General features: G+C 35.5%; 1 protein-coding gene across 3 annotated transcripts in view; it reads right to left on the bottom strand.

The window, feature by feature from the left end:
• Positions 1 to 23973, bottom strand: part of LOC147527904 (connector enhancer of kinase suppressor of ras 2-like) — a 198623-nt gene that overhangs the window by 56557 nt on the left and 118093 nt on the right. For all 3 annotated transcript variants that reach the window (XM_086619486.1, XM_086619487.1, XM_086619488.1), the window contains exons 8-11: positions 22069 to 22137; positions 9679 to 9825; positions 1261 to 1394; positions 480 to 685 (exon numbers count right to left, since the gene is read on the bottom strand). In XM_086619486.1, coding sequence (XP_086475612.1) covers positions 480 to 685; positions 1261 to 1394; positions 9679 to 9825; positions 22069 to 22137 — 556 coding nt within the window. The remainder of the gene's footprint in view (positions 1 to 479; positions 686 to 1260; positions 1395 to 9678; positions 9826 to 22068; positions 22138 to 23973) is intronic.

The raw sequence follows: 23973 nt of genomic DNA, 5'->3' as shown, positions 1-23973 counted from the left end.
AGTTTTTGAAATGTATTTCTAGTACTAAAAAAATTCACTGTAGGATAGTACTCATGTAATTATATCCACTTAATACAGCACTGAATTTTGGAGGGCTTTACATCTTGTAGATATTTTCAGACCACAAGTAAATCTTTTCAGGCCCTCCATTGAAGTTTAACGGTTCAGATCAGTGCAACTAGAATAACCTCCAAGAGCTTGTGAACGAAACGGAGTAAATCAAGACAGTAGCTATCCAAAAAATGTGATCTTGAGTATAATCCAAAATTTTAAGTATGCACTGCTAATTTACATGCTCCTGATCCTGAATTTTAGCTTGTTATTATACTAATTATTCCTTCACATAAACTTTAGTCTAATATTCAGAGCCAACAGGTCACGGTCTAACAAACAATAACAGATATTTGGGGATGTTGCAGTGTTAATAGCACAGTTTGTAAATCCAGTCAGTTTAAAAATGTTAAGAAATTTCAGCCTACCATGAGTGGGTGTTTTTTCTCTTCTCCGCACTCCTGTAGCTCTGCTTCTCTCGTACTCGGAGCCCACAGAGTGGCCCTCGCCTTCAATCAAGGTGTAGTATTTCCCACTTTCATGCTCCAGAAAATAGCTTGGAGACTCAGAGCCTTTCATTCCAGGCTTTCCAAATTTGCTGATGTCATCACAAGACATTAGTCCAATTTCATCCCTAAAAACAGTACATCAGAAGATTATGGAGAAATAAACCATTTTATGATGTGTCTCCCAAACACTACAAAGAAGAAGCCCTGTAATTGAAATGCTATATGTGAGAACTTTTGTAAAGTGATTCAAATTCAACAAATATAACCTAATGAAATCATAATTACGTTGCAATTTGACTGTAAGATAAGCACAGGAGTTTTCTAGGATTTGAAATGGAGCATAAGGAATTGGCATAACATGAGAAGGCAAGGGTTTCCCTTGCAGAAATGTGTGCATGTTTTAGAATAAGATACAAGCAGTCACACAAAAGTAAATTAAACTAAATTATTAAAGTCGTCTTTAAACGCTTTCTTGGTTTGGGACTAAAATCAGGTTTTGCTCAACTTGTATCTAGCTAAGTGAAAGTTAAGACTCTCAAAATAATGATACGCTGCTTAATGTATTTCTAGCTCTTAATTTTACTAAATGTTTAGTTTGATTGTGGAGCTTTTTGTTTATTTATTTGTTTGTATTAATCTAGAGAAATTAAAGCAGAGAATTTTATTTTTCAAAACCTCAAGTTGATCCAGATGTAAATACCTGGGGCCATAAAGTCCTGACATAGGAGACAGAATGAAAACATCCTGGAGTGTAGAATTCTCGATTTTTGAGGATATGCCCATTGTACTTGTTGGTGTTGTAGAGCTGCTTGTTGGACTGGTTGGAATTACAGGCTGGGGAAAGAAAAAAAAAAAAGAGACATGATGAATAAATTAATATTTTCTGTGCTACGAGTAACAACAAAGTCAATGTGCATCACTATAGGAATCTCAACCTCTGTTTTTGGATTAGTAATTTTTTCAAATTACTGAAGTTTCTTCCAAAAAGATATCAATGAAACACTGTTTTACCAAAGAGTTCAAGACTAGTTATGAAAGAAACTGATAAAACATCAGTAGCGAAAGCAATTTAAAAGCCACCAAAAAATCTGAGGCTCAGAATCAAAATATGATTTTTAACCAATGCAGAAACTCAATTAAAATGAGAGGAAGGACATGCACTATTAAATGTTATTAATACAAAAATTAATTACAGAACTCTGGAATACTTGCACTGAATGAGTGTTCATAATCATAATGTTGGTTTCAGTAGAAGATTTATTGTTAACAAGGACAGAATATTTAGATTATTTTAAGAAAACAGATCCATAGTCATCTATTGTTTCTTAACCTTTACTGAAACCATAGCTGTGACACTTGTACCACAATGATACCAATATATGTTCTGTGTGAGCATCATAAATATTAAAAGCATTAATAAAGTATGGGCTTCTTTTTGAATTTTTACTTTTTTAATTTTTAAATGACACTAAATACTTTTTTTTTTTTTTACTCAAATGCCATAGGGAAGCTCAAGTCAATGGCTACAAGGACTACAACCAAATATTCTGTGCAAGATATGAGGATATATACACAAAGAATATTTTTCAACCAAGGAAGAGTCTGTGTTTATACTCGAGAAATAGAAAATGTTTTTATTTAGTATTATCATTTAGATTATTTATATGAAAAAGTCCCATCCAAATACAAAATTGTGTTTAAACAGATATAACTAGTTTTCTACAGGTGGAAGGAAAACACAGTGACCTAGAAATCAAATGAAGACCAAATATAATCTTTTTCTAAATACAAGGCTTTCAACCAGAGATAAACACTGTAATTATTTTTATATGATTCAACAAGTAACAGCAATCCCAAATATCAAAAAAGCATGTTTTTTCATGAGAATATCGTTCTGCATAAGGGTCCAAATTATACTGCTCTTCTCTGCTTATTGTTAAGCCTCTCATACTCTGATCAGATTTTTTTAGGTTTCCTTTGTATTATCAATATAAATAGATAAGTGGCTGCCAAAGACAGGAGTGTTTCACTGCTTACTTTGTCATATCTTTGAAAATTAGGGACTACCACCTTATACACAGCATCAACCACTACTTTTAGAATACTACCATTATTTCCTCAGGTTTGGGGTGGCAGTATTAAAGAGACTAAATACAAAATATTCTAATAATCCTGCAATTTACCTGCAGCTGGATGCAGATGCCCATGGGTCAAAACATAAATTATCACCGTCACAGAAAGACAAGCAGAAGCTATGTTTCCAAATTAGAAATTACTTATACCAAGTCTCTCGTGAATAATTTCTTTCCAATGGTGGTATGTTCAACAGTCATCAAGGTTACAGATTAGTCAATGAAGTTGATAATAGAAAAAAAAGGGTGGAGAGAGATAATATGACTGTTCAATATGCCTCCAAAGAGGGTGACATCCATGCTATTCCTGATAGATTATTTTTTATTTTATAGTAATGTAATCTTTTTTGCTTAAATTTAATTCAGTTCTTCTCCTACCCATCCCAGAAAATGAGAACTTTCCTTTTCACTCTTCTTTAATTTTTATTTATTTTTACATTATGAATACCATCTGTTTCCCCTCATTTTATCTAGAAAATAAGAAAAAACCCTCTAATTTTTCCCTTATAGGGCTTATTTTCTAAATCACTAATGAATTGTTATGTGCTCTATACTTTCTCCAACTGATTAGACTAGGTGTACCCCATGTGTACTAGGGGTACTGAGCACCCAGCTGAGATATTATCTGATTTTTTTAGATAATACTGAATAAACAATAACAATTATTTCACTTATCTTATGTTTCGTATTCCTGCTTATGTCTTTCAGCCAGATATTTGAGTTCCTTCCAATATGGCTTTCAGAATTTTGTTTACTGTAATTTCTACATTAATTGGAATTATTGCCACATTGTTCAATTGCTACATTCTTTAAAATTACAGTTTATTATTATTTCCAAGTAGACTACTTTACACTTGCCCCTCTTTCATTTCATTATATTTTTTGATTTTTTTTCCAACTTTTGCAGACTATTTCTTAATTACCAGCCAAGACTCCACTGCATTGGCAGGCCCTCCTGATTTAGCACTGCATGCAAATTTAGCAAGCAGTTCCTTCAGGTTGTCAGGAAAAGATGGAACAAAACCACATGTATCAGCTGTCTGTGGAATAATAAATGATACCTCCTTTGTTTGACAGTGAACCATAAATGGCTATTTGTTAGGCAAGGTTATCCAGTAATTGTCCACTCATTCAATCTCAATTTCACCTAGACATTAATTCTCTGTGCCATACTTATGAGAGCAGGTATTAATATCAGAGTAAGATAAACAGCTTCTCTCGTCTCTACTAGGCCAGTTAACTGCTCACATAAGAGCATTAAATCTGTTTAGTGATTTCTTCATAATAAATTTGTGTTGGTGTTACTCATCTGTTACCTTCCAAGTGCTCACAAACTGCTTATGCATATTAAGTGATTAACCTGTAATTCCCTGGCTCATGCATTTCCCCTTTCCGAAGGCAAGCATTACACTTCTCGTTTTTCTAACCTTACTGTAATTAATCCATCTCTCATCATTTCACAATAAATACGTTCGAAAAATAATGGTCAAAGAGTTCTTCCCTCTCCACCCCCCAGAAATACCAGCTCTTCTTCTGGCCTTTTCAAATGGCATACTGGGAGAGCTCACCCACTGCGTGAAGTTCACTTTCCCAATACAAGGGTGGGAAGTTTTTAAGAAAACTCACTACCTCAGGCTTGCTCTCAGATAAGCTGCCTCCTGCTTTCTCCCTCTCAGCTTTACTCTTAGCTTACTTTTCTCCACCTTCTCTATGAAAAATACTTGTCTTCAGTGCTTTCCAAGAACTCCCTGGCCACCGTGTCTTTAGAACAGTGCCTGTTTCTCTCTCTTTCTTAACAGACGCACCCAATCGAAAAAAAACAAACCAAAACATATTGAATGATTCTGCAAGTTGCTCACAAGAAGTCTTCTTCACTCATCTGGCCTGGGAGTCTTTAAAGAAGAGAAGAGAGCATCCGCTTACTCCTCCTCTATCATCACTCAGGTAATTCCAGCAAATATAGTTCATCTCTGATGCGGAGCTCAGAGTGAAGGTAGCGAAGATGTATCACTCTCACTGTGAGCTCCAGATATGGCTGTGATCTCAGACATGGCATTTCAGTGATTTTAAGTATCTGCCAAATAGCACAGCGGTCTTTTCATATTATTAAAACATTAATTTAATAAGAGTATTTAATGTAATATTTTAGTATGATACCAAATCTAAAAAGGTAATTTTAATACACAGTAAATATCATCCCAATCAGGACTCTCGATTAAACAGACATAGCAAATTCTTTAAGTCTTATGTCTCAATTCCAATAAAATTACTTAAAGTGATTATGCTGACTGTGTGTGGGTACAAATGAACATTTGACAAAGTGTGTGCAAACACATGCACAGGTGAAAAAAATTCCAAGGAAAATCTATTTGTTCATAGAGGACTTTTGAAAAGTGATGTTTTAGGTATCTGCTGTATGTTATTTGAAGTTTTTAATGAGAATAGCTTATTATCAGTGAAACCATTAAGCAATGCTGAAATAGCAAAGTAAAAATGAAAGACAAATGATAAATTCAATGCTCATCAGAAATAAACAATTGTTTGCCAAACAGAAAAAACAAAACTGTTTCAGAAACAAAATACATTGCTGTCATTCTGAGTATGTTTTGCAAATATTGGGGATAATTAAATATTGTATCTATTTCAAAAATGCCAGTCAAAACAACAAACATCTGACACCTGTGCATCCTGTAAAAAAAAAAAAAACACAAACCAGCAGGACAAGATGCAGGAGGCTGGTAAAGCCCAGGGGTACAGCAACAAGAGGCTTGAACATGGACATCCCTTACCTTTTGAGGGGGTATGAAGATTAAGGATGGGGGTATGAAGATTAAGGATGGGGGTATGAAGATTAAGGATGGGGGTATGAAGATTAAGGATGGGGTACTGAGTCTCTGCTTTCTCCCTTGAAGGAATAAACTCAATCCCCAGAATTCCCCTGATGGGTGAATTCACAGAAAACACACAGGCATCACTCTTCTACATGGATTGCCTGTGGTAAGGGAAAATGGGGCTCTGTAACTGCGGGTCACCCTACATGTTCCTACAGTGTGTATTTTTTGTCAGGATAGATGAACTCATGCCAGTGATACAGATGACTAACTGGAGAAGCTGCTATTCAGAAAAATTAAGTGTTCAGCAACACAACTACTACTCACAATAAGAAGCATAACTCTCGATACTGTTGAGTATTTTTCATATAATGGTTAATGTGTGCTGTAAAACAGCAGGTATGTTTACAGCGTTTTCTTCAAATTTTGTGATTTTTACTTTTTCAAAACTTGAAATATATATATTTTTTGATGCGTAAGTAATAATTTTTGTGCTCAGAGCAAGAGAATACAATGCTGTACATATGAATACAACAGAAGTCAATGAAAGTATGAGCAGTGTTAAGATGAAAAAGAAAAAGTCGTTCACCATCTCCTCTGGTACAAGACATTTAAGAGAGCAGAACACAACTTTCTTGCTGCATTTTTTGCCTGAGGTGTTAACAAGTCTTCCCTTGCCCAAGATATTTCTCACTAAGATAGTGAAGTAAATGGGCAGCACATAATTTCAGAGTTCCTCTGAGCAATTCTATCAGGGTACAGTACCCGAACTATCAACTGCGAGCTAACTTGAGTGGTACATAAAATAACCAACCTGTTATTTTCCCTTTTTTGCTCTACAAGCATCTGTTCTTGTAATGCTTTAGAATCCATCTTTTGTACAAAGCGTCATGTCTCCAAATTCATATGGTTTTCAACATCTGAAATGAACTACTAAGCTAGAATAATTCTGAAGATACTTATAAAGTTGCAGAGCATAACATGTATTCTCTAATATGTAAGAATTATTGTAAAATTGTCACTGTTGACAAGCTTTACTATTCATATCACCTGACAGATTCTATACCTCAAGCTAAATAATAGAAAGTTTAATGTTAGAAAGTTCAATGTTCTGGATCAAGTAGTTGTAACAGGAAGGCTTACTCCAGTTAGAAAATTTCTGCAAATAGAAGGGAAAAAAAATACAATAAATGTTGTATTTTAATTGAATGAAGTTGTTGGTGTGCTCGCTTTTATAAAAAACAGAGTACTATTTGCCATTTCAGGTGAAAGAATCATTTTGTATTGAGTGGGAAGATAATAACAGAGTTTAAAAATGAAAAGAGTCTTCTAATATCACACAATGCCAACTAGAGACAAAATGAGAAAATGGTGTGACTGACATGTTGCCTCACTGAAAGATAATTGTAGCGCAGAACTTCAGCATATGTTAACATTCTGCTGTTGTTAATTAAGCACCAAGGGAAGCTATACACAGCAAAGGAACACTACAACAAGACCAAGAAATAAATCTTATAAGGGTTCACAGATTCTGTATAATTAATAATTCATAAATTAACAATGTGGTATAATTTTTAAAATAATTATTGTGGGAAAATTATTAATAACACCTATAAGTGCCTTAAGAAATAATAGAAAACACAAAAACTTTTATTTAAAAAATTCCTGTGGTGCACCAACCTGAGTTAACAAATATTATTTCTGGCCTCTGAATTTCAAGTTCTTAAATTCTACTTCCTTTGTTCCTTCCCTGATTATGTACTGCTTTTGTTTTGTGTTTTTTTTTTTTTTTTTTTACCAACACTAAATTAGGATGGAAGAATTTTTCTGCACGTGTTATTATTCATGGTTTTATGATCCATTTATATGGATCCATTATTATCCATTAGACATGGGTATGTGTAACACACTACGACAAAATACAAGCAGAGCAATATGTATAGATCCATATACGTTATACGCCATGAAATATAACACATCCATGTATGTTATCCTTTTTTGTGACAGTCTGGCATTTGCTGAACTGTTTTCAGTTTTGATCTACTTTGTCTGAGATCTTTTTCTACAGCGTGTTGCTTAACTGGTCAATCCATATCCTCCAATCAGGCAGCTGGTTTCTTTGGCCTAAGTATAAAACCTCCTGTCTATGCTGAATGTATTCTGCTTATTTCTGAAATTCTGTCAATAGTCTCTGAGAGCCTCTGTTCTGTGAGAACTCATTTAATCCATTAGTGTTAGAAAACTCCAGAAAAACAAATAAATAAACCCAGAAGCCTTCCTACTGATTCAATGAATTAAACTGATCTAGAGAGTCTAAAAAATGCCAAAGTCAAACAAAGGCAAGGGCATTCTGCAGCCAAGAACAGGGAGAGGGAAGTGAGATCACTGCTTTCCAGCAGCATCAAGCTGTTATGTCAGCTGTCCAGGAAACACATGCTTTAGTATCATCTTGAAATCCAATCATGCTAGTTCCAAGTCATTAATGACGATAATAAATAATACTAGATCCAGGTGAGAACTGTAGGAAACAGTCAAACTGAAAAAATGTGTCCTAAAATGTATCCAGGTCCCAATACTTGAGCTTGTCTCCGTGGCATGAAGACTAAAGACGACCTAAAGATGCTAAAGACGGCCTAAAATCGGTTTTAAACATTTTATTACTAAATCTACTTTTAAGAAGTAACACCAGCAGCGCTCCTCTTATTTTCCTAAGTGATTTATATTTTCATTTAAATCCCTCACTGCACTATTCTTCGATACAGAAGAAACATATCCTAGTGGGGATGACACTTAAAGCATCCTTTGATCCTCAGGGGCTCTTGTGTTCTGGGTCATCAGGAAAGGACACATCACAAAATTAGAAACCGTTCCTAATTTCACTTGGTGCACTTTCGCTTTTCTGGCTACCATGACAAAGGATGGCATATTTTGCAGAGAATACCACGCCATGTACACAACACATATTGTTTCCACACTGACAAAACTTCCAGAACTCGTGCTGCTTGTGAATTATTTAATGTACTAACGTAAAGAGAGGAGTGTCACAAATGCAATTTCTATTTTGCTGCCCCTGGAGGCTTCATATGAAGTTCACAAGTAGATACACAGTCCTCTTGCTGGTGTGAAGCATGTTATTCTTGCACCCATATGATGGAAAAATCTGAAGAGTTCTGAATCTCTTCTGGATGCCACAGTGCCTGTTTCCTCTCTGCCAGAGGCAGTCACTGGGAAAGGAAATGGCAATAAACTGGAATGTCAGCACTCCGGAGCTGCAAAGATGACACTAACTCTTCAAGTGAAGCAGCCGTGTAGGATTTAGGCGCTTTGAGGAATGAAAGATTCAGGAAGAGCCAGGCAGGAAGGAGATTTGCCTGGATAGGCTCGAAGGGTTTGCTTTTAATTTAAAAACTATTCAGAAACCCATCCATGTATCGGGTAATCCAAACAAAACAACTCTGTGAAGTTTCCGTATTATGAAAGTGCATAAACTTATTACAGAATTTATGTAATAGTCAAGATAAACATGCTTAGTTACTAACTTATTAAAAAAAGCTTCTCTTTAATAATGACATTTTGAGTTTGGTCTTTTTATGGTGAGTCAGTTTCTACTACATATGTTGATGTAGGAAGAACCAGCTGTGATGTACACAATTTTTTTTTTCTCATGTCAACAGGTTTTCAAGGAGTAAGTATGCAGAAACTATCAGAGGTTTTCTTAGCATCATTACCAAAACCTCAAACTTGATGAAAGATGTGGAACAGAAGCTGACTTTTCCTGAAATTTGAAAAGTCTGCCACGCTTTGTTACAAACAAGTAGCTTTGACAGACTGTGAAATACTGGAAACTGGGAGGCAATGCTGCCTCTGCCAGTCAAAGCAAGCTGCTGAACCTTAGGTTGCCTTGTTCTTCACTGAGACCATCGGTAAATGTTCATTCCTGTGACTCCCAACTTCACCAAAACAATCGAGGAAGACAGCCTTGTTGACACATACCGTATTGCCACACATACCTATCTCAGCAATCTATTGCAAAATAATTTGGGACTTTTTAGAGGCTCCTGTTTCTTTCACTGGAAGGAAAAAATCTGATTTTTTTGTCTTGAATAGGGTAAAGGATTTATCCCGATGACACTAGCGTTGCAACAGCCTTCTTACCTGAAGTGCAAGAGGCTTCCACCTCACATTCTTCAGAAGGGCAGGAGCAGAAACCAGGGTATTCTGAGGACGTTTTTTCAAGGTTAAAATAACTCCATTTGGGTCTTCCCGCAATGCATTTACTAGGTTCTTTAACTGCCAGCCAACCTAAGGAAAAATTCCATAATTGAATTTTGAAAGCTTTCCATTTAACTTTAAACGTGAAGGAAGTCTTCTATCAACTGAAAAGGTCTATTACAGCCTACTCTTTGCAAACATAAGCAGTTTTTATAAACTGTCTGATTACTTCTGTTGGACTGAAATGATGCTGCAGAAGCTGGATTTTTTTTTTTTTTTTTAGCTACATTTGCTCAACAAAATAATGCAGAAGTGAACACTGCCTCCCTTTTAATAATTTGTGAGATCACTGAACATTTTAAATCAAATGGCGAGGACTAGCAGCCATGAAATAATTTGTCTGGATCCTTAGATGAAACATTCACTGCTGGGTAGGAAGATAGACTATGCTATAGCAACATAAGTAGCACATGTAACAGCTTTAAGATCCTAACTGAAGATAAATGATCATATATGTGATTTATCTATACAGCCCCTGGATAGAGCTGAGTAATTCGAGTTACTATAAATTGTAAATATAGCCATAAAAAAACCCCACATCACCAGTACTGAAAGGATTTGATATGTGCCACTCACAAAAAGCTACTTAGTTACATTTCTTAGTCTTCTTGATTATTTAAATATGAATGCATCATGAACTGTTTATACATGAAAAGAGAAAATATATTTTTATGGGATTTTTTTTTAATATATGTGTACACTATCATATTATCCTGAATGGTTGAAAAGGTTTTGAAACTGATTAATAATATAAATGACAGTATATAAAGATGTTTACAATAAAAGTAATTTCTTGCACATTGAAGTGCTGCTGAATTTCTATCCATATTTCCATAGGCACACAAGAAAAACAACCACCAAAAAAAGGGTGCGAAAACAGTCAGATACGTAAATTCAGAACTGAAAGCAAAATTCATAAGAATTCACATTTTTTCTAAACCTAAACTAATCTTTCTTCCAGGTTACACCACTGAAATCAGTGGAATTGTACTAGTTTAAATAAGAGAATAGAATTGGCTCGATTCAGTAGTCCTTTTGACCTTCCTATATGCAACTGATGTATTAGCTTGTTCACTATGAATAAAATAAGAAATTCCTACTACTTAGCACTTCACAGTGAATTATCATTAAAGCTGGTTTGCCCTATTTCCTGAAGAAGTTGAAGAAGTTTCTTTAATATTACAGTCTCAAAAAATGTATCCTGTGTAACACCCAAATTAGTACTAATAGAGATAAATGTACTGCAGTGGTTACGGTATTTGCTAACATTCACTTCTAAACCTAGTTTTTACCAATGTACACATGACCTGATCTAGATAACCAGACTTACAGCACAAATTTTGAACTTTATCTCTTTTCCACTGGCATCAGAAAAACAGTACAACTAAAGCAGACTTAAGCAGTTACTCACATCTACCCTCAACCCTGGGTCCCAAGGGCTAAGCTATTGTCTCCATTTAATCTCATCTTGTTATTTTCAGTACACCAAAGATCTTGCTGAAATAATTCAAATTGCAAGAACAAGCTTACCTAGAAGGGAATTAATGGATAAAGTAACCACTTGCAAGTGACAACTGGGTTACTGGTTCATGTTCAGCTCTGGGAAACAGCAAGGCACGCATAAGCACATAGAGGGAGGACTTTGGAGGATTTTCCTAGCCTTACTTACTTGCATCTTCTCCTCACATGTGATTTCTAGATCTACCACTCAAGGAAAGTGAATAGGTGCAGGATAGATTCTCCACTTATCCTTTTAAATATCGTGTTCTTTACAAAACATTACTTAAGTGAGTCAGGTTTTAATCTGAACACTGATGGCTACTTTCTACCCACAGTTCTGCTAAACAAAGTATGGATCCAAACCTGCACGGAATATTTTTTCAAAAGTCAACTACTTTCACAGACAAGCTGAGCCCACAGCAGCTGTATTAGACTCTTCCCTCCATTTCCTATTCCAAACATGCAAGTTTTTTACAGTGGTAGTAAATGACCGTAGTAAAGCCCTGTCGTTACGTGTTATAACTGCCACGAGTCTGAAACCCGAGTGCCAAGCAGATCTGCACTGTACAGGAATTAGAATGCTGTGTTCGTACAGCAGTTCTCCAGGCACAACCTTGCTGAGGCCAAATTGCAGTAGCCCTAAGTGAATTTAAGAAAAATTTCATTTAAGAATGAAAAGCTTAGGGAATACGAGAGCAGGAACTGCGCGAGTGTGTGCAAGCATTATGTGCCGTTACATTTGCTATGCTTTTTGACTACATTTGACCTGTCAGAGTTCCCTGTAACACTTTAATCATCATTGCTCTTCTGGCCAAAATGTGTATTCCCACTGCTGCTAAAAAAAAAACAGGAAAAAAGAAAAAAGGGAAAAAGATTTAGATGTTCAGAATCAAAACAGTCTACATACATCACCATATTATATCAAGTAAGGTTTATAATTTCTTCCTCTTAGAGGAAGATAATATCTGATTACATATGAAGGTGGAGGGAAAATAGTAAAGGTAACCTTGAGGAGATTTCAATTAAAATTGTCTTTCAAGGGTTGAAGAGAGGTTAAGATATAAACTGTAAGGTTCTAGCCTGTCTCCACAATAGGCTGAAGCCAAAATCCCAAGTGTGAACATTTGGCTTGGAAAGAACTGCAATATGTGTCGTAATTCTAAAAAGGATTTTAATAGCTTTTTAAAGTTCTATATTATTTGTAATGTTGCTGTTCTATTGAAAATTTTCTAAAAAAGGCACTAGTCACAGGAAACCAGAAAATGGTACCAATTAAAAACAGGCCACAGCCAAACAAATGCAAATATGTCAACTTGCATTCTAGAAGATCTCTTCAAGTTTGTGCTTTGTTTATAAAATGACAGAGGCTACATAATATATTTTTATTTTACTCAATTACAGAATTAAAGATGAACTATTTTTGATTTTTATAGATTGATTTAGTTTTGAGAATGATGAAACCTTTAGAATTCCATGAGCTCCTTTTAGAAAAGAATGATAAATAATTAAGTTAGCCATAAATTATTCCAATGAGAACCTTAATGACAAAACCATTAAATATCAAGATCTATTAAAGACGAGTCTGCAGTCATTACTACTACACTATGATAAAACGCTCTTAGGAATTTGGACATGTTATTATAAATTGTGTTACTAAAAATATATTTGAAAAAGCAGAAGTCATTACAGTAGTTTAAAAATCTTAGTTGAAAACCAGTCCTTGAGACAGATCTTGACATTTATTCTTAAAGAATCAGTCTTTAATAGCAATCACTAGCTCCTAGCTATGATGAGATGTATGCAGCGAAAGGGTATTTTGCTCCTTAAAGATTTTTAGCATATACATTCAGTTAATCAGGTTCTACAATATGGGTTAAGATATTTCACTCAATAATGAAAGTTAACATCGAAATTAGACTAATGGAGGGGGAAAAAAAAAGGACTAATATGATACTTTTTGTATTTTCCTGAATAAATGAAATTAGAGCAATTAGAATACCCTTTACATTAAAATCAACAAATTCAGAAGGGCATTATTACGTCATCTTTGCACAGCATAGTAAAGCTCTATTCATGGTGCACTGTTCTCTGCTAAACACATTTGCATATTGAAATACAGTGCACTATTTTTATCTCTTTGCAAACTGGGCCTGCAAAACCTAGAAAGTGGAAAGCCACATGCCTGCTGTTGTCTTACTTCACAGCTCAAAGGACAAAAGACAGTCAGATGCCAGCAATGAGAATTGCTACCAGAGTGATGCACACAGTTTGTAAAGAGATTAGAATCATAGCAGCTTTCATACTTACTGGCTTAAAATGAGTGACTTCTTAATTTTAGCAAAAAAACCTTTTTTTTTTAAATTTACATGCTAAATATGGAAGAAACTTAGAAGAATGCAAAACAAACTCACTGAAAATGGTAAGAGGCAGGCAGAAATTTAAGATTTTGGCGGTTTACACTTATGATCGCTCTAATCAATAATTTTTATTGGTTTATACATCCTCTGTGAGGAAAGAAACGGAAAAAAAATCTGTACTGCTGTCTATGAAAGGATTTGTTAGTTTTCTCGTAGAAAGTACAAGCCAGATAATTAGTGGAAACTGCAAAATATAGCAACTTTTTAAAAGTTCCAAAAATATTAATCTCTATGATAAAAATTTCCGTACCATAAAAGTATAGTGATCTAAGTATCCACAACGCTGCCGTAATTTTGTATACCTAAACTTGACAATTTTAAGGCTGGGACTGCATAACTAATATGTTCAGAAAAACATAACTCCCTTTGATTAACCTACAGTAAACTAGTTTGCTTTCTAGTTCTCCAATATCTTCTTTAGAGTCTCCCTAAATTGACTTTGTTTCTTCTCATTTAGAAGATCTAGATTGGTATGAATGGGATTTGGAACGCCAGTAACAGGGATTTTGGCATTTCTATAAATCAAAACTGTTCACGCTGAATAAGTACCTTTTCCCTTTTTTTTTTTTTAATAAAGGCTACCTGGCTCATGATGACTCACTGATGACGTGTATGAAAAATAAACTAACACAAGAAATTCTTAATGTTAGACACACAAAAAACCCCACCAAAACCAAACAAAAATCAAACTGATGAAAACACAAACCGGTGCATTTGTGGGCGACTGTACAGACATTGAGTGCATGATATATTCATTCATTAAAAGGAACTGAAAAAAACAGCTGGAGTGTTGAACATGATGCTGCATGTCAAAGGACTCCAGTAGTCAAAACCACCACAACAGTTATTCGCCTCCATGCTGATTTCTTCAAAACACATTACACGAATTTAGAAGACAGCTCAGAGAGTGGTACTAGAAGTGCACAGCGGCTCAAATACCTATGTTTCTTCTTCTGCTCCTCTTTAAAATTCTGGGGATAAAGCAGAAGTGTGGTGCCTCAATGCCTCACTGCTTTATCAAACCCTAAACGTCTTATCAGGACTCTGAAGAATGAAAAAGTTCTAAGAAATGCAAAACCAGAGTGCACCTCACAGAGGAAGGTAGGTTACACCTTCATTTCTTTGTGAGACTTGTGTGTATTCTACTCACTGAATCATATGCCAACTTCAGTCTTACCTAGGATGGAGAGAGATGGAGCATTAACTAAAGAGGAATTTAAGAACTACCTTCTTAGGCATTTGATCTGGAAATCAATCCTACAGAATAGTATTTTTGAAATATTTAGAACATGCTATATCGCACATCACCTGAAAACAAATAATTCTGCTTTGACTGCAGTAACCCTTACATGAACCAGGACAGATGTTTCCCCTCAAGGCTCTTCAAATACATAAGCAAAGCCATCTGGATACTTACTTGAACCTCAAGAGTATGACCTGTCTTCATATTTGCATTAAAAAAAAAAAAGCTTGTGTAAACTCCACGTTTTGCTAAGGAAACAGACTATCATCAATTTGTATTTTAAATCTATAATTCACTTTGCTTCATTAGGGAATTAATCAAGGGAATTTGTTTGATTAACATGGAAATCAGAAATTATTATTAGACTAAAATGCACTGGAATATCATAAGACTACTCTCTGCCACTGAATAGGAAGCTTGTCATTAACACCTGTAGCTGATTCACCCCTCTTATTAATATCCTAACTGTTACTAACAATAATTGATGATGGAAAAACAAATGGTCTCCCATTATCTTACATAGTTATTTTCATTAACTAACGGAGAAATACAGCAAGATTCCAAGAAGATGCAAGATCTGCTACTGGAAGACATGCCTAAGCCTTTTTGAAAGGCAGAATACTGAAAATCAGCAACATCTGGCAATTTGCTTGCCAACAGAATGACATCTTTCAGAGGAAGAAGTAATTCTCATGACATCTCCCCTTCAGTTTTTATCTTTCCTTTTCCTACTTGTATTTCACAACACACAGTGTGCCGAAACACAGATGGTGTGACCTGGCACCACGTTTACAGATTTACCGCCATTTAAAGTGAATTCTCATTCAGACTCAAATTTACAACTCGAACATACACCTAGGATACTAATTCAGTAAGTATCTTCACACCGATAAATTAGTTCTGAAATGATTTCATTGTACCTGGGCTCTTGACACAATTTAAAATATGTAATTTGGCATGGAACAGTATGAAAGGGTATTAGATTGCTGATCCTGTATTTACTTAGCATCCATCATTCCAAAGAATAACCTTACCAAGTGGGAAAATGCAGCTACCTTAGCTAAACCCAACAGCTATTTAGAGATAACAAACACCTTACACCACAAAGCAAAGGTGTTAGAACTCAAAGAGCCCTTCTAGGCTACTACATCCGTTTGTTTACTCTTCTACATAGCTGCAGGCAACTAAGATGGGATAATTCCCATCAGTTCTTCAACCACCATTCTAGGCAGACTGGAATCCTACCACAGATTTTACAGATGTTTGTTTGGATGCTTGCTCTTGCACAACATTGGTTTTTACCTTAAACAGTTCTTTCTGGTCTTTATAGCCTCTGTTTGTTAAGAAAGAGGAATTCCATCTCAGACCTTGCTGGCTGGGTTAACCACATTGAAATCTTTAAAAGAAATCTCTTCGTATGAGACTGATGATAACATTTTCTTTTTTACCTTTTACATTTTTTTAATGTTCATATGTAACTTCGCACCTTCAATGATTGTAAATGACCTGAACATCACACAGTCTTTCAGACAAGATACTACCAATGTCAAGACAATGGCATTAAAACTCTATTTCTCCTGGGAACATGTTCCTGATTAATTCCAAGTTCATCTTTGCCATTTTCAGTCACATCACCTCTATGGCGCTCAGTTGATTTGGGATTAATTACTACATTCTCACTTCTGGAGTCTTGCCATTTGCTCCTGAGTATGCCATTTGCTCCTGAGTAACATCTAGCTTTCAACAGGAATTACTAAAAGCATTATTACTGCTCTCTGTCCTAGTAAATGACCTTCGAATTCTAATTCTGAGAAAAAAAAAAGTTTTCATTTTCCTGAACAATCAGTTTTCCCTAGTTTATCAAACAGTTTTCTGTACAGAAGTAGAACAAATATTTTACAGATGGTCAGACAACTAGATCAATACTTGTTTGGGTCTGTAATATTTCTGTTGCCTGAAAAATTATCAAAGGCAGAAGGCTAACACAATTGACTTTTCATAAATTTATACTGCATTTCACGTAACATGCCATTTTTCTTCGTGTCTCCAGTTACCCATTCTTCTCTAAATCACCTACAAAATCTTGCATAGCATTGGCTAATAAGTTTCACCTTCTTACGTTTCCCTGGCATACAATGTTATCTCAGAATAAAAAAAAAAAAATCATCAAAAATCCTTGCTAAAGGGCTTGCAATTGACAGTTTCAGTTGCTTCAATAAACTGAGATGTAGATGATTTGGCATTAAATTATCCAACTTGACTTCCGTCTGGATGCCTGTTCACCTCTGTATTTGTTAAGACTCATTTTCTTCTCTTCACATACTCTTCCATATTATCCTTGTTACAGAAAACTGAAAAGAAACAAGTGTTTCTTGGCTAGTGGAGATCTTAGCTTTAATTTCACCCAATTTTCACTGCATGACAGTCCCAATTCTTTGGCTAAAGACTCATGTCCCACATACGAAACAACATAGACAATGTGAAATGTACTATTTCGACTAAGCAGCAGAAAATATACCCTCTATGCAACCTAAAGTGTAATTATTAATTTTGCAAACAAATGGATGTACGGTGGCATATTCAGCACTTCTGTATAATTTTATAAGAGAGCACTGGCAGACCTGGTGCCTGTTGTTACTGTAGGGAAAAACAAAGAGCGTGGCAGTAATTTAGATTGTACAACTTATTTTTAAAGTTTCTTATGCTGTTTTATTAAAATCTAATAAGCAAGAAGGACAGGCAGAAAAGCAAATAAGGAAATTGGATAATGATTAAATGATCTTAACAGCCAGTGGTGAATCGCCTGATTTAATTAATTTCTTGCCTAAAGTACTATTATTTTTTCTTTGATCTTTATAATTGTATTACAGAGTGTTCCTTGGTTAGACCAAATTCCACGTAATAACTCTTTTATTTCTAACTGTTTCAATTGTTGCATTATATAATTTGTAAGCTGCTTTCCTTTGATACTTTCTGAACTGTTTTTTTTGGGGGGTTGTTTTGTTTTGTTGTGTTTGTTTGTTTTTTAACTCCCAGCTACATTGAAAAGTTATTTGAAAAGTAAAGTAAAACAAGTGGTCTGTTTTGTTAATATTTTTAATATATTTGTTAATATAACTGGTTTCAGGGAAAAAAAAAAGATTAATTCAGCTACCTCCTAACTATCTCATATTTCTTACTTAATACACACAATGCTTTATATAAAATGAGTATACTAATTGCAGGTATTAAGAATAATTTTAAAAACATGCAGCCAAAATATTCTAGCCACATCAATCCCACTCCACACATCTGGCATTTCTATGAGACTGACGTTGTCAACACAGTTAATCCTCTGCTATAGCTATACAATCCCAGAGAAATGCCTCCAGGATTAGAAATGCTGTTGTATGTCCTAGCTCCACTCGAATACAGGGACAATACAACTATTTCCAAGTCTACATCTTCTTAAACCCGTTTAAAAGCTCACTCCTCTCACAGTTTCAAAACAGAGTGATTCTTGTCTTAAAATGGATTTCCTGATAGAAAGAATCAAAGTTAAACTGAAACGACAGTTTTTGTTTTTAAAGGAAAATCTAAAATACAAGTGTTATCTTAGTTTCATTTTTGCCTGTGCATAAATAAAAAATAAACACAAACCTTCTGAAAAGAGCCAACAGCTTGCTGGTAATGGCTACATTAACGTGGTCTCATTTGTACAATTTTAGCACAGGAGTACTGCCCTACCCAGGAACGAAGGCTTTCACTGTACAGCCCTGTAACTCAATGTTAAATATTCAAAGTATTACAGTTGGGAACTTAAAGAGGGTGTTGTAAGAGGGTCATGCATTAGGGTGACACACTGGAAGTGCTCAAATTATCTAGCTTACCAAAAAAAAAAAAGGGAAGATGTAATTTGATAGCATCCTGAAAATATCTAAATGAGAAACCTGCTCTCCAATCTAATAGATAAAAATATATCAAGATCAAAGGACTGGAAGCTTGTGCCAGACAAATGTAGACTACAAATAAAATGACTTTTTTTTTTTTCTCCAGCAATGAGAATAATTAACTACTAGAACAATTTATTACAGGTTGTAGGAACATCAATGAAAGTTTTAAAACTGGAATGATCTTATTAAATGAGTGGATATGCATTTATCTAGAAAATACATTGGCCTAATTCAGTTAAAATCAGAGTAAGTGATGTCAGTAGTCAGTTATAGGATTGGATCTATTAAAAGAGATCTATACTTTCTCATGCTTTAAGTAGAGTCTCTATGGAAAACTAACATGAGACTGAGACCGTGGATTTCAATGGATGTACGATATTGTACATCAATACATACATTGTAAATAACATTTTAACTATCTATCTTAAAAATTCTTTAACAACCCAGGAAGTACTTAGGATACTAAATGTAATAATTTGCCTCTTCACAGGGCAATGCTAAATGCATCGTATGAAATAAACTGAACAGAATGATAGATGAGAGAAACAAACGCTCCGCTTCTTTCAGCTCCAGAACAAGGTGAAGGGAAAACGAGAGCCATCACGACGGGTTATAAAGCAATGTGAACTTTTGCTGCCATTTTATTTTAGAAGGAATGAAGATGTGACATTTAACTTTAAAATGTGGATAAAATGGAAGGGAGGGAAGGTGGGAAAAATTTCATCTCCAGTCCAGAAATCAAACTAATGGTAGAAACGGCACTACCAGCTACCAGGCAAGAAGAACGGCTGGAGGACGTTGTGAGAAGTAGAAAGCAGCTGAACCAGCACGCTTTGGCTAGCTATCATTGCAAACTGCTCTGTCTTGTTCTCTTTTACACTTTTATTTCTACTAGCACTTGCTCTTGCTAAGCTGTTGAGTCAAAGGCTGGTGTGACGAAGTGTTGGGTTCTACCAAGGACTCTGTGCAGGCACAGATCTCTGTTCCTCTATCGGTTGAGCAAGACCATTTACAGCTCTGGAAAACCTGTAAGACCACCAGAGATATACAAGCCTTTTTTTTGGAAGGTTACTCAGCCAAGCTTCCTCCTCTCCAAGTCAATAATTTCAAAGGGGCTGCACCTCATTTTATGAGCTGGTCTTGCTAGTACTAAATTATTGATTACATAGAAATTATTCTAGTCCACTAATTGAAATAATAATAATTACCAGCATGATATTGATCATGACAACTTCTGATAACTTGGGTTATGAGAAAGCTAAGTGTAGTTTGTAGCAAGATGTGCCAGAATCAGCTTAAAGGGCATGCTTGAAGACCAAAGGGATACTTAAAACATTAAAACTTTCAATTCATGAGAGGAAGAGGGTTGGACATACACCTCTGCAACATGCAACCAGTCAGTATTACTGTCTGACTTTCCAAAGTCACAGTGAAGACTGAATGAGACTTTCCCGGCCATTTCAAAGAAAGAATAAATTTCTGAAAGAAACAGCTTGCCATTTATCTCTTTTTCTTAACTCGTTATAAACTTTAGAACGAATAATTAATAGTGGGGTTTGTCAGCAAAAGGTATTTTATGCCACTCGACTCAGCTGTTGGTACTGCTCCCTTGGCAGGACGGAAGTATCAAACACCTTGGGCCAGTTTCAATAACACACATGGAAGGAGTTGCTATCCAGAAAAACAATTCTTGAGTAGCTGAACAAGGGGATTTCACTTACGGGAGTAGAGATTAAATCAGGTCTGTCATTTGAAGAGTATGTTTGATGGAGAAAGCTAGTTTAATGCGTATTTCAACTTGTAACTATGACAACTCATAGAAGCTTTCTAATATACATAAGAGTTGCATGCTTCATTAGCATTTAAAGTGTGAATGAATAAGTTATACTTCTTTTCAGGAGAAAATATTTGCTCTCTAATGATAAGATTTTAATAGTCAGACTTGCATATTTCCACCTCACACAAACAATACACAGAAAGAGGTTTCTTAATTTTGCTGCTGCTGTGTTTGGAGAGGGCTTTAAGATGACAAAGCAAAATGGCTAAATTATAAGAATTTTAGGAAGTTATCATCATCATTGTCACAATGCTACTCATGCCTAGTAAGTAAAAATAAAAGTGTTCCTTTCACCTGTAGTTCCAGCAACACTTCTTCCATTCTTCTGCAACATACAATTTTATTATTTTTAAAGGAATGGTCCCTATGACTTAAGATAGTTCTGGGACATAATTTGACTGTATTTTTTTTCAGTAATTGCCAACATTGGAACTAACATCAGTTAGAAGGAAGCAGCTTGTGTCATAACAAAATAGGTAGAAAAATATAGTCATTCAACCTTGGATGAAGCTCTGGTAAGCTTTTAGATAGGCACTCTGATAGGCTTTCAGAGCTCAGTTGCAAAAATTAAATAAATTATTAACTCTTCAGTGAAGCCATGCGTGTTTTAAGTCAGGACACAAGTCTATGAATGCTACAGAAACATATTGTTCTGGCATTTTTACATAAAACAAAATGTAGTTTTGTGTACATACAGTATAGAATACGGCATGTAGCTGTGAAAGAAACGTGATGGTGGGCACGTTTAAATGTACCCAAATCCTGTGCTGCAACACCTTAGGGGCAGCATACACAGGCTTAGGTGATTTTAAGTATATTAATAGTTTCACTAGCTTTATAAAACTACTCATCTGCTTAAAAATAAATCTGCATGCAAGAATGGAGAAAAGCAAAATCTGACAGATTTCTATCAACACTTTGTCATCGTTATGTTTTTTTCCCCCAACTGATTCAGAATATATGGCTGTTACAGCACTTCTGCATTTTTAATCTGAACTTGGTATTAAACAGAATGCAAAATCCTGTTTAAGAGAAAAAGTTAAACTAGCTGGCATATTCGAAACAAGAAGTCTAAAAACTTCAATGAAATATTCTGGGATATTCTTGTAGAAAGAGTATCATGTTGAACAGCAACTGTGCAAAATGTAAATTTAGCTTAATCCTTCTGGGCTGGTTACTGACTCAACATATGCCTTTTATTATTAAGCATAAGCAGTAGTTATGGTATTTTAAAATACATAAATAATAATGTAGTTTGGCAAAGCTACCTTCTGAGAAGAATGATTATCCTTTTAGCAGTGGGAATAGGCAAAGCCTGCAGAGCAGAGCTTCCAAAATACTTACCACAGTTTGATGGTTGACCTGGATCACCTCGTCACCAGCATGGATTTTCTTACACTGGTCAGCAGGAGACTAAGGACAAGAGATAATAATTAACTTTATGTGGGGGTGTGTGGAGGGGGAAGGGAAGAGCAGGAATTAAAACAACGAACATTGAAGGAGGCAAGAAAGCTGGGCCCAAAGAAGTAGTATTATCAAATAAAAATAATTGGTCATATTTATAAAATCTGTATTTTAAAGGAACTATGTTTTTTTCTGGTTACAGATGGCAATCTGATGAAGTAATCTAGATTCCCACTTCCATGGGTGACGAACAACCTTTTTGACAGGTTGAACTGTTCTCTGTGGGGAGTATGAGCAGTCACAGTCTTGCTGGGAATACACCAAGTGAATTTACATGACATAGAAGTAAATCTCCTAAGTCAACAAACACTGAACTTACTTCATGATCAAGGACAGGGCTGAACCAGCTGTGTGAGTAACAGAAAAGCAGGTCTCAGTCCTTTATACAGCACTTTTACTGCTTAAGTGCACTGAGGATACTCTGCAAATACACTACAATTCCAGCAGTTCCAAGACAGTACTAGATTAACCATTGAACACAGAAAGTGGTCATTTACAAATGGATAATGTCATTGACAGACTAGTTCTTCAGGAGATTTTTACTATATATATATTTATATACACACACGCACACTTTTCCATATATACCATTCACATAATTTTGGGATCACTGAGCTGAAAAACTCCTTTATCCCAAACAAAGCTTCTTCTGATCACATTAAAATGGAATAAAACCCATTGAAAAGCCACTTGAACACAGTCAACTGCTATTTAACAAACCATTTTTAAACGCTTCAATGAAACCAGATCCCAAATCTGTACAGCATACAGGAGATCAGCACTCAGGAGGACGGAACCGAGAATTCATGGCAACCTGCTTGCATTGCGCACTAGCTTACAAGAGTGTTCTACTGCCATAGAGTACACCAACTTGAAATTCAAGGGAAAATAACCAGGAAAGAATTAAAGAGCTGAGACACCACCTTGAGAAATAAATCTCAGTGGAAGTTAGCTATTAAAGAAGTAGACCAGTCAGGAGAGTTGGACAAGGTTGAATGTTTACTCTACTTGTTAAAACATGGAGTCGGAGAGGGAAGAGGACAGATTTTCCCATCTCAAACAATGCAGAAACTTTTAAAGCAAAATACTCTTCAAGTAGCATTTCAAGTTCTGTGTTCAAGTAAGCAGACCACTAAGAAGAGCAGAAAAAGAGCCACTTGCAGCTACAGAGAATGATCTAGCTCTAATACTGTTGAAGATGTTCCGCACAGAAAAGGGGTTATGTTATCAAAACAGTTATTAGTTCAGTTCCTGGATGTCTTTTGGAACCAGCCTATAAAATAAATTGCCCATGGCACAAGCACCAGGTACAAACGCAAAGGAAGAAAAGATTTATTTGAACGAAGGGTGACTTGTAGAAGCTTATATTTGTGATCTCACTACATACCAACCAAGACTTCCAGGAAACGGGCAAGAGCTCTTCAGTTGTACAGTCTTCACCAACCACAAATCCCACCCATCATTTCCATCTCTTTTGTGGATGGAGATTAAAAACATAAGATAAACAAATAAAAGGAACAAGGACAAGAGGAAAAAATACAGCAAACCCCCAAATTGCCACTGGAAAGAAAACAACTGCAATTACTTATGAATAAAATGCCAAAGAGACTCATCTATGAGGAGGTCAAATCACTCTCCAATAGTCAGCAGCTGCTGACTAATCAATGGATTCTGCAGTCTACACAGCTGCTGGAGAGCAGCAGGAGACATCATTAATTATTCAATCAGGAAGAAAAACCAAGCCAAGAGGGCAAATGGCCAACATTTGACACCGTGATTCCAAGT

Source organism: Tauraco erythrolophus, chromosome 13 (genome assembly GCF_009769465.1).
Source record: "Tauraco erythrolophus isolate bTauEry1 chromosome 13, bTauEry1.pri, whole genome shotgun sequence".
In the NCBI taxonomy this organism is placed as follows: domain Eukaryota; kingdom Metazoa; phylum Chordata; class Aves; order Musophagiformes; family Musophagidae; genus Tauraco; species Tauraco erythrolophus.
This window is presented reverse-complemented; position numbering and strand designations above follow the sequence as displayed.